Consider the following 17040-nt stretch of genomic DNA (forward strand, 5'->3'; position numbering starts at 1 on the left):
AGATACTATTAATTAACATCATGAAAACAAAACTCCACAAATAACATTCAAAATTATGATACAATAACATTGGAAGAGTTCATTCATAAATTTTCTCACTATTATTTGGAAGACATATTAGTGAAATGTCGCCATTTAAGTAGTACTTTTATATCATCTAATACATGTAAACAAGCTGACATTTCTCCAAAAACAATGGCAAAGTACATAGATCTTTATTTACAATGTAGATAGATAAATGGAAGACATTCAGAGATCACAACTTATTTTTTAAATATGTTCTTACTAGAAGATCGTTTATATGGAAACATTTCGCTAATCTTTACAAAAACAAGTTACAGTGCAAAGCTTCAGAAACATTATTACACATTTTTTTGCTTTTCTTTTTGTGTACGTGTTTGAAATAGTGAGTTATTATGAAATTGTGTATGCAAGAGATTCTAAACCTTATAGTGCTCAAATGCATTTCAAATAATATGCATTTATATTCCAAAATAATTTATCCAGATTTAACTCGGGTATGTATATATTGCAAATATTTATTATAACTCCGGCATAGCAGAATTCGTCAATGCGTTTTGTTTTATCCGAAGCAAAACAAATAATAATAATTTGCTATGATTGGAAATTTGACAATTTTTGTTCAGGAGTTTTGCTATTTGTGGGACTGCAGACATCTTTTGTGTAATTGTATATACGATGAATTTACAAAGAAAAAAAAAAGAGTAAAAAAATGGTTTTCGAGAGCAAAAGTGATAGTAATACAGATGATGAAAATGTGAACATATACAAAGACTAACACTTAACTTTTAGATAATTTGGGATAGTAAACTGATGGTAAATTAAATATTTTGTAGGCATAAAAAAAATTAAAATTTCAACTTAGAACTTGTGTATTATGTTTTGTTTTAGTTCCTTGTATTTATTAATAAAATAAGAAAATATATATTGATTTTTTGCATTTTTTTTTTCTTTCAAAAAAAGTAGGTAAGGGAAGCGGTTAGTTTATTTTTTGATTTAATAAAAATCAACATTTTTAGGAAAGTATTGATACTTCACTTTTTATCTTAAATTAATTTAAAATGTGTGTTTTTGAAAGTAAGATAAAAAAATCAATGTTTGAATTTAATGGGTATTCTTTTAATGCAATCTACTAAATAATTTTAATAAGAAATATCAAAGAATCGAATTAAAAGAATTATATTAATATCACGCTGAGTAGATAAACGAAGATAATGAAATAATTATTCTTCCATTTTTAGCTTTCCAAAAAAAAAAAGTGGTTTTATGAATAAATTTGATAGGGAGTTTGCTATCGATCTCAATTTAAGTTAATACATGGTTGCCACTCAAATCTGGAGGGGGAAGAAATTCTCTGTTTTCCCTGCATATTATTGTGCACGATGTATTAAGATTAAAAAAAAAAAAAACTGTAGCCATCTGTATTATTCGGAATTTGTAAAAATCGCTCAATTTTCTATCTTTTGAAAAGCAATTTTTTCTTTATCGTATCGATTGTCGATCTAAATTACAAAAAATGCACGAGTTTCGCAATTTTCTCCGCAATATTTATCAGAAACTAGTTATTCTATCCTGATTATGTTAAGTTTTTGAAAACTTTTTTGAATTTTATTGATATTATATTTTGAAACTAAAAACTTTAAACTGTAGAAAAAAAAGTAGTTTTTTATTAGTGCACAGAACCTAATTATGATTTTTTTTTTTTTTGGAAAGTGCTTAAAAAGTAGAAGAGAATTTGGTAATGAATGTGCTTAGAATGTGCTTATTTTTTGTTGAAAAATCTGGCTACGCACCCTGTTGTAACTATACTTGTTTTAATTGCTGGAAAAATTGAACATACAAGGAACAGCTGAACATACTTAAATAATGCCTTAGTAAATGAAATAGTATAGCTAAAATATCTTCCTTAAATACCCTTGAGTGGTCAACCATTTTTCAAAAGACTAAAATAAAAATCTAAATTTTCTGTATTTTCCCAGTTAATTTTGGTGATTTCCCTGAATTTTGCAGCTTTTCCCTGTAGCAATCCTGTTATAGTTGCTCTTAATGTGCAATTGATGTTCCATTATTTATATTATTTTCAAATCCTCTATGTCTATGATGATTCATCATAGACTGATAGTTCTTTAAATATTAATTACGAACTCTATTGTGAATTTTTCTCGCTCTCAGAAAAACTAATAAAAAAAATGTTAAGGGCAGTCACTGCGGCACACAATGCATTAGTGAACCATTATTTTTTTCATAATTTTAACTTACATAAAAATGGAGACATTGTACGAATTATCCATGCATAAACACATCCTATAGAATGATGGGTGGATTATTAAATTTGTATTGGTGCAATAAAATATAGTTCATAATGAAGCATATTTATTGCTGAGGTATCGGTACTTTAGAATCTCCTCATACAGTTAAAAACACAAATTACTAATTCTATTTTTGCTGAATTTTATGTACTTAAGTCAGTATTGTACAATGTTTATGTCGGGAGCAAAAGTTTATGTATTGAAAAAAAAATAATTACATTTTTTATTTTATTTTGAAGCATTTTTTAATAAAGTTGTCCTTTGGGGCTAAGCTATAGCATATATCTGAATTAGAAATATAATCAGTTTGAAAAAGGTATTAGCATTTAATCCATTTTTTATAGGTCTTTCATTTTTCAATTTATTTTAAATAAATAAATCTATAATCACATATCAGTCTAAATATTCTATTTTTTTTAAACACTATATTCTATTTTTATTTTTTTGGAAATTGGCAAAATAATACATCATTTATATTCGGAAATGTTATAAACTTTAGATCATCGTTTTCATATTTACTCCTTTTACTAAAATGACTAACAGCTGAAATCTTTTGATCAAGAAGGTGTAATTTGTATAATCATAGCACTTCTTGACTAAAATGTTCATTAAATCGTCAGTACTAAAAAGTATTAAGCAAAACTTGTATTGATGTATGAATTGTGCTTAACAGGAATTATTCCTTTTTTTTTGCAAGGTGTAAAATTTAAACATAAAAGATCTAAATATTTTTGGCTTGTTAGAACATTTTGCTCCCTTCCATAAATTAGATATTAAATTAAAAAAGAAAGTAATTAAATTCAAAATGTCTAAATCTACTGAAAGCACGCCATGTGAGAAGGATACTCCGCTAAAGTATCAAATATACCACAGATAAATTTTCCAAGTTTATCCGCTTATTTTCTGTTGTTATGAAATATAAATAAATTTTGAATATTGATAAATAAGGCAGTTTTTATTCCTAAGGACAATATTATTAACAATTATCCTTGCCAGCATTTACAATACTAATTACGAGTACCAAGTTGAAACTAAATTAACTCTATGTACAAAGTTTGTTTTTAATTATCTACACAAATTGATTTTAATGTCATTGAGGAATTGCTGAAATTTTAGCTAAAAAAAATTTTTTTAAAAGTAATTTATATTTTTTTCGATGCACTATCGTAAATACTCATAAAAGTATATTTTCATAAAAGTATTTATTTTTAGAGCTGAGAATTTTATTATTCAATGCTTTTAATGATATTTTTAAATTTTGAACTTATAATAGAAGAGCATTCCTTTTTATTAAACTTAGTAAAAACATTTTAAATTACATTTAACAAGTTTTCATTAAAAAAAAAAATTCTAATTTTTCGTTAATCTTTTCTTATAATAGAGGAGCATTCATTTTAATTAAACTTAGTAAAAACATTTTAAATTACATTTAGCAGGTTTTCATTAAAAAAAAAATCAAATTTTTCATTAATCTTTTCGGATTATCAAAATAAAATTCACTAAAACTCAGTTTTTTAATAACTTAAAAACTAAATATATATATCGATATTTTTTTCTAAAAAATGGGCAAATATATATATATTTAGTCATAAGCGTAAGTAGTTCTGCAAAAAGTTATAATTTCACTGAGAATAGTTTATCCTTAACATTAGAAAACTGTCAATATAATTTACTTAATTCCACCAAAATTAATTCGAAATTTAAACTAAGTGAGGCGCCTTGCTCATCTGAATTAAGAATACGTCGTTGCATAATATCACAATTATCCTTTTGCAAATAGTTTTTTTTACAGAATTGAATCACGCTGTTAAAAAAATTTTTTTCTTCTTTAAATTTGACGTAAAATATCCCAAAAATTAATAACCACGTTAATAATATTTTCCTATAAAAATATTCCCTTAACTAATCATTTCTCTAAAAATTATGCAAGAGGTAAAATTTTTTCTTCCGATAATTGTCGCGATATGGGAGTGAGATGTATTTGCAGTAAGCATTTTCTAAGTCAAGGGACAAATGTATATTTTTTTTATAACATTTTTTTTTAAAGTCAGGTGTTGCAATATAATACGGAAATGACCTGCAACTACAATTTAAATTTGAAATTTACGTATTAAAAATGGTTAACAGGACATGATAATCTTTGAATAATTATCAAAATAATCGATGATGGAACGTAATTTAAATGTAACTATTTTAATCGGGGAAAACCATACGGAAGACTGCAATTTTGAACAGCTGGTGAAAAATAAAAGGTATAACCTTGAACTTTTTTGCCCGAATGGATTTTCCAATTTGAATTGCGTGTAAATCGCTCTCATATTGTTTTTCTTATCGAAATCACATATATTCGCAATCGTTAAATGTAGCGCATGTTTTTCTTTTTTCTTTTTAATTATTAACTTATTTTTCAGAATTTTGTGTAACAAGTTACATAATTGGAATTTTAGGAGCCTTAAAAAAGAGGTGCGAATTGTTTTTAAAATTTTGGAATTGTTTCAGAAATTTTTTTTTATTCGGACTGCTAGTACAAAAAGTGTTTCTGAAAATGTTAAATAAATTCCAAATGAAGTAAATTAACAAAAAATATGAGTAGTTTTTACAATAAAGATAGTTGGAGGTTTAATGTCGATCTTGAATCTCAAAATAATTTGTTTTTGATCCGCAAAAGGTTGAATTTGGATTACAAGTTTATGTATCAGAAAAAANCAATGAAACAAATAACAGAGCATTTAACAGGGAATTAGCTTTCTATGCATAGTTCTAAATATTTTTTTAGTACATATGCAATTTGATTGTTTAAATTTATTTATTGCTATTTGTTGCTCTATTTTTTTAAAATTATTTTTAATTATTTTGCTCTTTCTCGCTCTAAAACCGCCAACAATAGTTAATATTTTTTTTTAATTGTTTACAACACTTTTAACATTATTTACGAAATGAATTGATTTTCCTAAGTTTTTCTCCTATGTATTCTGCTCATTCCACTGTGTCATAATCAGTTTTCCTTGTCGCCACATTCCGCCAGAGAGCGTAGCCAAGTACCACTAAGACGGACATCACAGCCAATGTGCTGCCAACTGCAATTGGTACTGTCTCGTCTAAACCGAAAGGCTCCGGTAATCCTCCTATTCTGACTAAACTACATCGTTGAACTGGAAAAGGAAAGAAGAAAAAATTGTTTAAAAGGACGTTTTAATCAGGTCGGTTAGAACAACGAAATGTAAAAAGGTTGTAAAATGGACCACCTTTTAACTTTTAATCTGGAAATGGAAATTTCAGATAATACAATGTCATAGAAATTACTTCGTTTGAGCCTGATTTTATTAATGAACTTACAGTGTGTACTATTTAATAGACTTGTCATTAAGGTCTACCCCTCGAATGACTAACATTTTATCTCATGTGAGAATCCAATTGACAATCAGAAATTGTTAAAGTGCTGTTTTTTCTTCTTTTTTTCCCTTCTTCACATGTACTGCTGCATTACAACTCGACGTTGCTCTTGTATCAAAATTTAGTGTTCACCGAGAACTAAAAAAATAACCGAAATTTGAAATATATTAAAAAGGCAACAAAACCAAATTTGGAGAAGCCGGCCACCAGGTAATACTTCGAAAAAAAAATTGGGATGAAGATTGACCACGAGTTTGGTGGTTCGATGAAAACGGACCACCAAATGCGATGAGTCATGTATAACAAATTTTATATGAATAATTCCGATGAGCACAAATATTACTGACACCAACTACGAAAGCATCCCCATGGAAAAAACATATGCCCTATATGTGACATTGTTAGATAGATTATTACTAAGAATCTTTGAAAATGTTACTTAGTCAAAGAAGTACCTTTAAACACACACATCTATATATAGATACAATATTTGTAAAATGCTTTGAGATTTAGGGACATCAGTGTACGAAGCGTATGTAGGATTACTTTAAAGAAATAACGCTCTTAGCTTCAAGCCTTTAAATTGGAGTATTAATCGAAATAAAAACGTATTAATAGCTATAATATTAAGAAAAAGATGATAAATAAATTTTATTAGTAAAACACCTTTATAACCGTTTATTAATTTTATGCTGATGTGGAAAAAAAAAAGGAAAAGAAACCTTGAACTTCATGTCAGAGAGCTGCATCATACCATGGGGTTTATTTTTCCATGGAGAATGCATGAATTGCATTTATCTGATTTTTATTTATAGATGGTTGAGTGTATAAAGCTAAGTACAGGTGGCGCCGTAGCACTTCCGGTTTACTACTTCCGATTGATTTTTACGCGTAAGCTTGGACAAGCGCGCCATCCCATATTATTATAATTGTAGTGTTCACAGTATTACGCGTCTTTTCAATGAAACAAATAACAAATTACTCTCAAACATGCTATGATACAACAAAAAAAATAACAACCGGAGATATTTTACACACTTATAGCCAAATAAATGGTAACACTAAAAAAGTGGCAAACTGAACACTATATTTATGTTGAGATATTAATTTTCTATGTCTCACGACCTGTTAGAATTTATAAATTATAGAAAACTCTTATGATTGGTAAAATTTCCCGTAAATTTGAAGGAAAAAAAATCACAATATTGGAACTTACTTCAATATCAGTATATCAAGCCTGTTCACACATCGCCTTATAAGCGGAAACATAAGCGGAGGGATACACCGGAAGTTTTCTAAACTTCGTTCCGGTCTGTGAAAGTTTGTTATTGTTTCAATTCAGTTAACCATCCATATATAGTTTGTCTATGCAAAGAACTCCCCCAGCCGTTCGTCTGGAGTAGTGACGGTGTCCGTGGTAACGAGGTTTAACTATTTCAAGTCGGGATGTTGGGTCATCGTGTGAGAGAAAGTGAATCAGCGAAGAGAGCAGCCCTCCTCACTGAAATGCGCTTATTTGCCGTATCAGCAGACGACCTGAGACTTCGTCTCGAGGGGAGTTCTTTTTTATATAGACAAACTATAGACATCCATAAATGTAACCTACTTAGAACGAATAAATAAATACAACAGAGTTGTTAAATTGCTGGAAAGAGAGCGCAAGGTCTTTTATATATGAAATGATACTTTACTTACATTGGGAAAATTTGCCCATTTGCACATCGTACATTTGTAGGTGGACGTCCTTCATTCGTGTCAAGACAACTCTTTCCTTTCTGGAGTCGTACATGGGAATGACGTCAGGAGACGGGCAGAAGTAAGATTTGCCGTAGGGAGTCGCAAATAATCCATCCTCCAGGGTACGAACAGTCTTTTTCCCAACTAATGAACAAAAATCACTCATTTTATTATTTTTTTCTCCTTCAAAGATCTGTTCATTTCATGACTAACCCCTACCTTACCTCAAAGTTTAAGGATGTTTTTCGAAGCGTTTTGTTTTCATATGAAAAAACGCTTAGTCGTAACTTCTGCGCGTTTGCAAGTGATTCAGGTTAAATTTTGCCTATTTTTATGCACCCTATGATAATTTTGAAAATGTAAACGTAAATGAAACTCACAGTTTTGTAATGATGAAAAGTAGTTGTCGTTTTTCAATCTTTGAATAGTGAGCCGTTATGGCTCAGGGGATAGAGCGATCACCTTCCAATGAGGTGAACCGGGTTCGAATCCCAGCGATGGCTGGCCAATACGAATTCCGCATTCGGCTTGCACTGATCACTGACTTAAAAATATTCTCAGTGGTAGGTGGATCATGAGTTAGAGTTCCCTTGCAGTCAGGCTAACCATGAGAGGCTTTCGTGGTTTTCCTCTCCATTTCACGAAAATGCGGGTTAGTTTCACACAAAAAAGTCCACCACGAAGACAAATTTCTTCCAATACTTGATCCAGGAAGGAGTTCCCTTTCTTCTGGATTGGGTTCAAATGACAAGGTTACGAAGTTGATATTGATAGTCTTAAACCCAAAAAATTGGGTCTGCTGTTCAACGACGGTTATAAAATAAAATATCTGAATAGTGCTCCAATGTTAAATTGTCTAGGATTGTAAAAACTTTTAGAAGTAGAAAACTAATATTCATTCATTTTAATAATTTTCTCTAAGGTGTAAAAATGTGACAAATCGGACAAATTGGTGATTTTTTTTTTAAAAAATTAATATTTATTTTTTAACAATCTAAGCTATTTGTCCTATCTAAAGCACAGATCACGGCAAGATAGTAAATATAAATTAAAACTAAATCTTTGCTTCGCGATTCGGGCATTTATTATTTCTATTATTATTCGACAAAAAGAAAGTTTCAAAACTATTATTTCGCAGAGGAAAAACGTTTTGTACTATTAACTCGAAATAATGGTTTCATTTTATGAAATTTAGATTAGTTTGATTTGGTTGTTGATGCCACAGATACACTAATGCACATCTGGCGATGGTTTGATATTAATCATTTATAATGATCCGAAGCGAGCACAAACACAATTTAGATCAGAAGGCAGATGGCGGTAGTACTAACTTAGCTTTCTTACGGCCTAATAACCTTGAGTGGAGTTTTCTGGCTCGGAAATTACTGGGGATTTTCATTACCGAGTTCAGAGGGCAGTGTGGTACATAGACTTAGGTGCGCTCCCCTGCAAAATTTAGTGAGCGGATGGATGACCGCTTGAATCAGTCTGCGTAGGGACCGAGGGTGCGCGATATGGGTCCTCGTTAAACTGTTCTACAGTTAAGTGCTCGACTTGGTGCCATCCCCTCTGCAAAGGATCAAAATTGTGATGGCATGTCTTCTGATCATCCTCAAGGGATCTTTCCCAGACCGAAGCCAATAGCCCATTGCGCAGCTCTAGTGCGACGTAAATGAACGACAACAGTAACAACCAAATATTTGCATCCCTAACCCTCTATCATATTTTTCTTTCTTAAGTTAAAATCTAATAATTTGGGTAGCTTTTTAAATACCATTTGTTGCCCCATCAAAGAGTGGACTTGCTGTATCATACAAGAGCTCCATTGACAATAACTCCCAAGTGTTTTGATTTTCTTTTGGATTTACCTGTTAAGTAGAAGAACATCTTAGAAATCCACATTCTATTTTAAACGAAGAAAAAAAAAGGGAAGGAGAAGAAATGAAACGTACCACCGTGAAAGACATAACTAATCGGAATCCTGGCCATGCTAATTCAAGTATGGGTTCTCTGTCAAAAGTCCCACACCTTCCCTTCACTTTAGCATCTTCAGGCATATTCACTGAGATGTGCTGCAAACAAATGATTAAAAATGCTTTACACTTAAATAAATGGTAAAGGAAATGATCCCATCTCTTATAGGGTTCACCACAACACATTTTCATTCTTGCTATGGGAAAAAAACTGCCTTAAAGAAACAACAACAGCATCAAAAATGAAGAACAGAGAAACAACCTCAGATATTGTCAATATATGACCCATTGAATAATTTTGCAAATACCAATTGTCACTGTCGAGATGTCAAATCTTTGGCACGTATGCATTACGCAAGAAGTACTTATTAAATAACATTTTAAGTACTGATTAATTACTTAACATTTTAATTACTTAATCATTGAAAATTTCTTCGTTTGAAAAAAGAAAAAATAAGAGAGGCATTTTCTAGGACGTAAGGGTGACTATGCTACAGTACGGAAAACCAGAGACGGCTTGTTATTTCATGGGAAGTAAGTAAGAAGTAATGAGTTGTTAGAACCCAAACTAACTTTCCAATTATGAGAAAATAGAAAAATTTGCACAATGATGTGGAAAAAATGAATTCTATGTATATAGCCCAATTGTATGAAACCACCTTGTTTCAGATTTAGCGAAAGTTAACAACAGCAAATGTGTTGCGCAATTTAATTCTAATCAAACCAGTAGATTACAGCTATTTTCATTTATTTATTTTAAAGAGCTGTGACAAGGGGCACACTGTGCATCTGAAAATAATAAACTGTAATTTTACTGGTACACTGAACGAAAATGGTTCGCCCTTTCTGAGTTAGGCTAAATGAAAAAGACTTCTGTCTTTTCTAATCTGCAAAAGCTCTTCAATGATTGTCCTACATTTGCGTTGGCTAATTGAATATTTAAGTTTTTTTCAAATCATCAATGTCATTTTGGAATGCATGAGGCTAAATTTGCTTAGGCTTATTGCCATATATTTCTTTGATAAGGACATTTACAATAAGCCTTCGGAACTCAGTGCCTATTATGAATTTCTTGAAATAAATGAGACTAATTAAGTAAGGAATGATACATTTTTAATTAATCTAAGAAAAGTTATGAGAGTTCACTGCAATAAGAAAATATTGGAGACTTTTTCAATTCGCAACGAGAATGGGTTGGAGCCTCTTAACTGTTTGGGTTTAAATATTTATGTTTACTTCAGTAATGGTGATCTCCGAAGAAAGAGGTTTTACCGTTTTTTACGAAACAAGCTTTGCTTTGTGTATATTTTAGAAAGGGAAAACCTCTCGCACGCTTCAGAATCGGTTTTTGTTCGCACTCAAAGCTATGATGAAGTATAGTTTGTCTAAAGTAAGAGCTCCCCTAGCCATTCGTCCAGACCCATGGCGGTGACTATGGTAACGAGGTATAACTATTTCAAGTAGGAGGGAGTTTTTGTTTAGGACAGGTTTTGGCTCTGGTCAGGGTGAGAAAGGGAATCATTTTCTTCGGTCTAGCACTAGAGAGAAGAGAAGCTACCCTCCCTGAAATGCACTATTCTTGTTTCCATAGCTGCATATGGTTTCAGACTTTGTGGAGGGAGGAGTTCTTACCGTAGACAAACTGTAGCTTCACGAAGAAAATATTTACGTTTTGACTCCCAGCTCGGTTAACAGTTAACTTAGCTACGTCACAACATGAAAATTTGTGAAGTTGGTCATTAGCCTGGTACATTTCAAAATGAAGGCGAACATTTAGATAGAATTGGGTTATTCAATTGGCCGAACGATGTATTGTCGATTTTATCTTGTAACATAAGACACAAGCTCGATGTATAAAAACAATCAATCTTAAAAGCAAAACCGTAGATGAGGTGAAAGGACTTTCAACTACATAAACTGAGTTTGGAAGTGGAAAAGAGCCATGCAGCGTGTAGCATTAAATTTACATTGTAACTATCTGTTACACTGTAAACATTGTACACTGTTTACATTGCACTCATTTACATAGCAACTTTTAGTAAATTTTCATTGAAATACGAAATATTCTATAATATTTAAAGTTAGAATTACATTTTTCCGTCAAAAATTATCTTCATTAGGATTTTTAATTAACGAAGCTCAAAAAGTTGGCTATTTCTAAAAGTTGCAGTATCCTATTTCATAATTGCTTCATTACTTTTACATAGTGACACCTCATATCAGAATTAAGTTAATTATAATTTTTATTTCAGCTTCATGAGTTACTGCTCAGAAAGAATGTAATTTTACGCCAACCTTGTGTTGGGATTTTCTTTTTATCGTCACCAAAATGTTTGTACTGAAAAATTTTTTTAGGTTTTTACGAGAGAGATTTGTTTCCTATCACTTTACGTTCACGTATGTGTGGTTTAAAGCAACTAAGAATCCGTTAATTGAGGAGTTTCCGTTGTGGGCATGTTCAGTTATCACATATCAGTACGTAAACGTGATGATATGCAAAATGGCCTCGCTAAATCTCCCTATTAATACGGATAATTAAAGGAATGTGTGATTTTGGTAGGTGACATGTGATAAGTTGAGGAAAGGAGGTAACTATATTAAAATGACTCATGCAAATCATGTTTCTCAATGCATAATACTGGGGGTCGCGTGGGCCTCTTTAAAAGGCGACCCAGGTTCGACTCCCAGTGATGGTTGTTACTCCCTGCTTGCACCGACCACAGTGCTGGCGTAAAACATTCTCAGTGGTTAGATTCCCCCCCCCCTTGCCATCGGACAAATAGTAGAAGGTTTTGGTGATTTTCTATCTCCATGTAACGCAAATGCTGGTTAGTTCTATCAAAAAGTCCATCACGAAGGCATGTTTGTCCCAATGCTTGAGAAAGAAGTTGCCTTCTGAGTTGGATTCAAAATTGCAAGGGCACGGAGTAAAACATTGGAAGTCGTAAACTAAAAATTGGGTTGGTTTATCAGCACCGGTTAAAATACATAAAATTGAAAGTTTGTTTCCATTTGTGTATGTATACTTCAATTTCTCAAGTGTGGGTGCACCCATTAGGATCGCGTTCTTTTCCCCTGCAGTTCACAAATTTCCACGGGATAGTTCTTAGAACAATCATCCAACTTCAGTTTCCTCTAAAGGAGGAAACTGTAGTTTGCGCAGTATTGAAAACAAAAAAATTAGTGAAAATCTAATGTTTAAAATCATTGTTACAGAGATTCTTTACATAAAAACAGTTTAATGGCTCTACCCAGTGTTGTGACATTTTTTTCCCACGAATCACAACTATTTTCTGGAACTTTCTACAACTTCTTTTTTATCGTTATATGGCGATCAGCTTAAACGCAGTTTTTAATAGAAAAAAATGCTCTTCAATATTTATTTGATCGCGTGATAATTTATAAACGGCGTCAGTACGAAATGTTTTTTCCAAGTTGTTTTAATTTTATTTGTCCTAACATGTTTATATCGAAATGTTTTAACGTCATCACCAGGACTAGACTATGTTGATATTAATTTTTTTTGTTGCCTTTATTATACATTTGGATGTGAAATCATTAACTGTTGTTTTTTCGGTCAGTTTTTCACCTTTTAGATTTTAATCCTTTTTTTTTACGAATTTTAAAATATATTTTTCATTTTAAGGGCATTTTTCTAGAGAATTAATTTTTTTCTTTATAAATTAGTGCAAGTTCTGCATTAAATGCTTTGTTATTTTAAATCATCAACATCTATGCGCTGCTTATAAAAAAAAATTAAAAAAAGCTGACGGAAGCTGAAAGTTCAAAAATTAAACTTTTCACGTGAAAATAAAACTTTGCACGCGGCTACACTTTAGTAGTACACGGAAGAGACGTGGATCATAACTTATTCCGTTTTTTTCCTTCCTGTACTGTACACATTTTCGAAATAGTATACTTTAACTTAAGCAAAAATAAAGGAGCTTACTTGTTCCCCCGCTATGCTAGGATATGTGATCTTAAAAGAGGCGGCGAATTTCGCTAATATGCATATTTTACCGTTTCCATCCCACACAGCAAAAGTAAAATCTGGTGCTACATCTTTCGTCAGTACATCTGAAAAATCATTATAAAAGTACTTTTAACACACAACACACAGAATTTATTATTCATTAAACAATAATTTAAAAAAATATTTTAAAGGGCAGTCCACTCCAAAACAATTAATAAAATCTTAAAAAAGTCATGCTCACCATCAAGTTAAAGGGTTTAAAGTTGATAGACAAAAGGCTTATATTGGAAATATTGATGTGGAGAAATTTTAATTATAATTTAAATAGTGTTTAGTTCAAAATATATAAAAGAATTACTTGTAGATTTTTTTCCTCAAAATTTACAGAAGGTGATGTAAAAAGTGTAGAATTTGGAAGACTTACAGTAGAAAATTTCAGTTCTTAAATTACTAGCCAAACTAAAAAGTACTCGCGACTATTTTACATTTATGAAATTTACGAGAAATTTTTAAATTGTTAACAGTTGTAGTGTAAAGATACAGAAGTTAGCTAGATATCGAATATACCGAAGCGTTGGGCCGGGATAGTTTGGTTGGTAGGGTGTTTGGCCCATGTCCATGAGGTCGTGAGTTTGATCCCAGCCTGCCGAAGACTCTCCGTGTAGTAAATGGTGACTGGTGACTTAAATCAGTAGGTCACAAAGTCTTCTATGTTCCCATAACAAATCATAACACTGGACGTACTGAAGAGATTGATCTTTCTCTGGTTCAGGTCTAAATAAAGATCTGTGGATGAATGTATGAATGGGTCTGCCCTATAAACGGGCTGTGACGTGTGTGTGGCTGAAGTCGCATTCTTGTAGAAAGAAACAAACGATACCTTTGCCTTAAAAATGCATCCTTTGCCTTGGTTTCATCAAGCAAGCCTGCTGATATTGGAAAGCCAAAGCACTTAGGATTTATTTTATATTTTCGTTATCAAAACGTGCATCATTTTACAGTAAGTTAATAGTTTTTTTTTTAATAATTACATTATTTTCAGATTCTAAAATCTATTTCAATTTTTACCCGTCGGTAAATACTGAATGCAAGACCACTTACTATCCATATATCATCTTACTTCTCATGCACATGCATACCTTTCATTTCCTGGACTTGTGTGACACAATGTCAGAGAAAGAAAAGTTAAGCTAAAATTCAATATAATCAATGAAGCACATAAAACAAACATCGATGAGTATTTTTGTCTTGTAATTATTAATTAATTCTTAGCCCATTTAAAAAAGAATTGGAAGAAGAAAAAAAAAACTTACCGTCAGTTGGTGTGAGAAAATGGCCTATAGGTACTGGAGTCTGTCAAAAGAGAAAAGAAAATGTATGTGTGATTAATATTGTAAAAAGGACATCTTTTTAAATTTAAGTAATATGGAAAGTGTAATATAGAAAGTGTTTCAGTAATATTTGGTCAAAAAGGAAGAAAGAGAGTTATAGAGAAGAAAAAAAAAACAGTAAAAACATTATGCAGGGCATTTTGAATCGAGATTTTCACTAATGAAATTAATTAAGTTTTTATTATTATTTGTACAACTTTTTTTCAAACTGCCATTTTCTCGTATTTTCAGCATCGAAAGTGAGATAGGATCTTAAGGAATTTAATTATACAACGCTATAGTTTTCATTAAAAAAAATTTATATTTTGATCGAGAATATTTTTATTTAAAAAAATATGTTGAGATTCATAAAAAAAACAAAGATCGAACACACTTTTCTTTTGAAGCGAAAGTGCTAACTTTAAGAGAAGAAGAAAAAAAAAGATTTTTAAAAAATGAAAAAATTCTACATTTTTGGAAAACTACAGAAAGCGTTGGAAAGTGGTGCCCTCTAATTCTACACCTGTGCTGCTGAGTAATATGATTAATAATAAATAAATAATAAATAATTTTTTTAAAAGTTAAAGTTACTTGTGAAAAAATAGTTATTATGTCCTTTTATTATAACTATAACTGGACCATTTAAATGAATGCTCTCGATAAAATATGAAATTTTAATGCATTCATTATTTATGAAAATGAAATTTATAGGATATGAGTTTTAAGCAAAACAAATTTACTAAAAACTTAAAAGTATTAATAAATATTCTTTGGGAGTAAATTACCTGTGTTTAGTAATCCCAAAGAAATACAAATTTGGTAATATAAAAAATAAATATTAAAAAAAAAAGAAAACCTAAGAATTATTAATACATAACTTTTATTCAAATAATCAACCTACATTAATGCTCCATCAGAGTCTCTGGGTTGTTTTTAGTTTATACATAACATCATTGTTCTTTCCATTTTTGAGGAAAATCGTTCGACTAGGAATTTTCTAGAATAGTCATTAGTAAGTTATAGAATTAATCAGAATCAAAAACGTAAGAATATGATGGCGATTCATTACAATTATGAAACGGCGATAAATTAGTGGCGATAATTGTATGGATCAGTATTCATTTTTATATTAAAATCTCCACTGAGATACTAATTATGAATAAGTCAATCATAAAAATAACATCACATTATTTAAAATTAAATATCATGGAAAAACATGGAAAATGCACGTTGATAAAAATAAAATAAAAATAGATCAGGTTGGAAAACAATCAATTTCTACAATGCCTACAACGTCTGCCTTTTTTTCTTCTTTTTTTAGATTTAAGCTTATTTTAGAGTGATTTCTAATGATTCTTACAACTCTTTAGTTTCTATTATAGTGTTGAAGTTAATCTACACGAAAGGTGCACGCAAAATTTTGAACACTTAGAACAAAATCTAAACTTAACAGTAGGTTGGGCATTCAATAGTTAAATCGAATGATTATCATTTTTATTACTGTACTTCTTCAATTACCAAAAATAGTTTCGTCGTTATCGTAATAATTTCTTTATTTGATGCTTTGAGGAAATACGGAGAGAGTACTCATACAGAAGGTATTAACACTTCAGCCAAACTGAAATATTTTTATTAAAGTCATAGTGCATTTAAAATCCATTAAAATATATGTATTTTATTTAAAAATTTAAAATGGTTACATCTAAATACTTACTGTAGTGGCATCTTTAGAATCAGATTGTGTTCTACAAAGCTTCAGCAGTGTTACAAGGACTGTTTTAAGGAAAAAACATAGTTACAATTGTATTAAAAATATTTATAGTCAAAAATTGTATGAAGAAGAGAGTTTACTACATATTAGGTAGTACTTCTTTTAAATACAGACTAATATTTCTGGATTAATCAAAAGAATTATCAACTACATTTAATAAAAAGATCACAGATCTAGTTAGTGTTTTTGATATTGTAGGCTAATTAAATATCTAGGCTCTTCAAAAACATTCGTTGTCATTTTGGAATATTTTCCAGAAGTAATTGGAAAAGTCTCCAGTATTCTCTTATCGGCCTAATGTTTAGGCTTATTGCAGTTAGCTCACAAACATTTAGGCTAATTAGAAAATATAACACTTTTCAATTAGCTTTAGCTTATTTCAAACACTTTTCAATAAGCTTAGAGCAGTGAAGGTTTATTGTAAATAGCCTTCTTAGAGGTTAAAGCCAACTAGCTAATGCAGTCGGATCGAGATATTCTTTATACATGAGCC

The 17040-nt window shown here is 30.8% G+C and overlaps 1 protein-coding gene across 2 annotated transcripts in view; it reads right to left on the minus strand.

The window, feature by feature from the left end:
• Positions 1-4295: 4295 nt before the first annotated feature.
• The window catches only part of LOC107445770 (lysosome-associated membrane glycoprotein 5), a 16177-nt gene continuing 3432 nt past the window's right edge, over positions 4296-17040 (minus strand). The window contains exons 2-8 of one of the 2 annotated variants that reach the window (XM_043053663.2): positions 16491-16549; positions 14720-14759; positions 13383-13510; positions 9413-9532; positions 9235-9328; positions 7419-7604; positions 4296-5482 (exon numbers count right to left, since the gene is read on the minus strand). In XM_043053663.2, the coding sequence (XP_042909597.1) occupies positions 5307-5482; positions 7419-7604; positions 9235-9328; positions 9413-9532; positions 13383-13510; positions 14720-14759; positions 16491-16549 (803 nt within the window). In that variant the 3' untranslated portion in view covers positions 4296-5306. The remainder of the gene's footprint in view (positions 5483-7418; positions 7605-9234; positions 9329-9412; positions 9533-13382; positions 13511-14719; positions 14760-16490; positions 16550-17040) is intronic. The other variant, XM_043053662.2, reaches the window with a different exon arrangement.

The sequence above is a fragment of the Parasteatoda tepidariorum genome, chromosome 8, assembly GCF_043381705.1.
Source record: "Parasteatoda tepidariorum isolate YZ-2023 chromosome 8, CAS_Ptep_4.0, whole genome shotgun sequence".
NCBI lineage: Eukaryota > Metazoa > Arthropoda > Arachnida > Araneae > Theridiidae > Parasteatoda > Parasteatoda tepidariorum.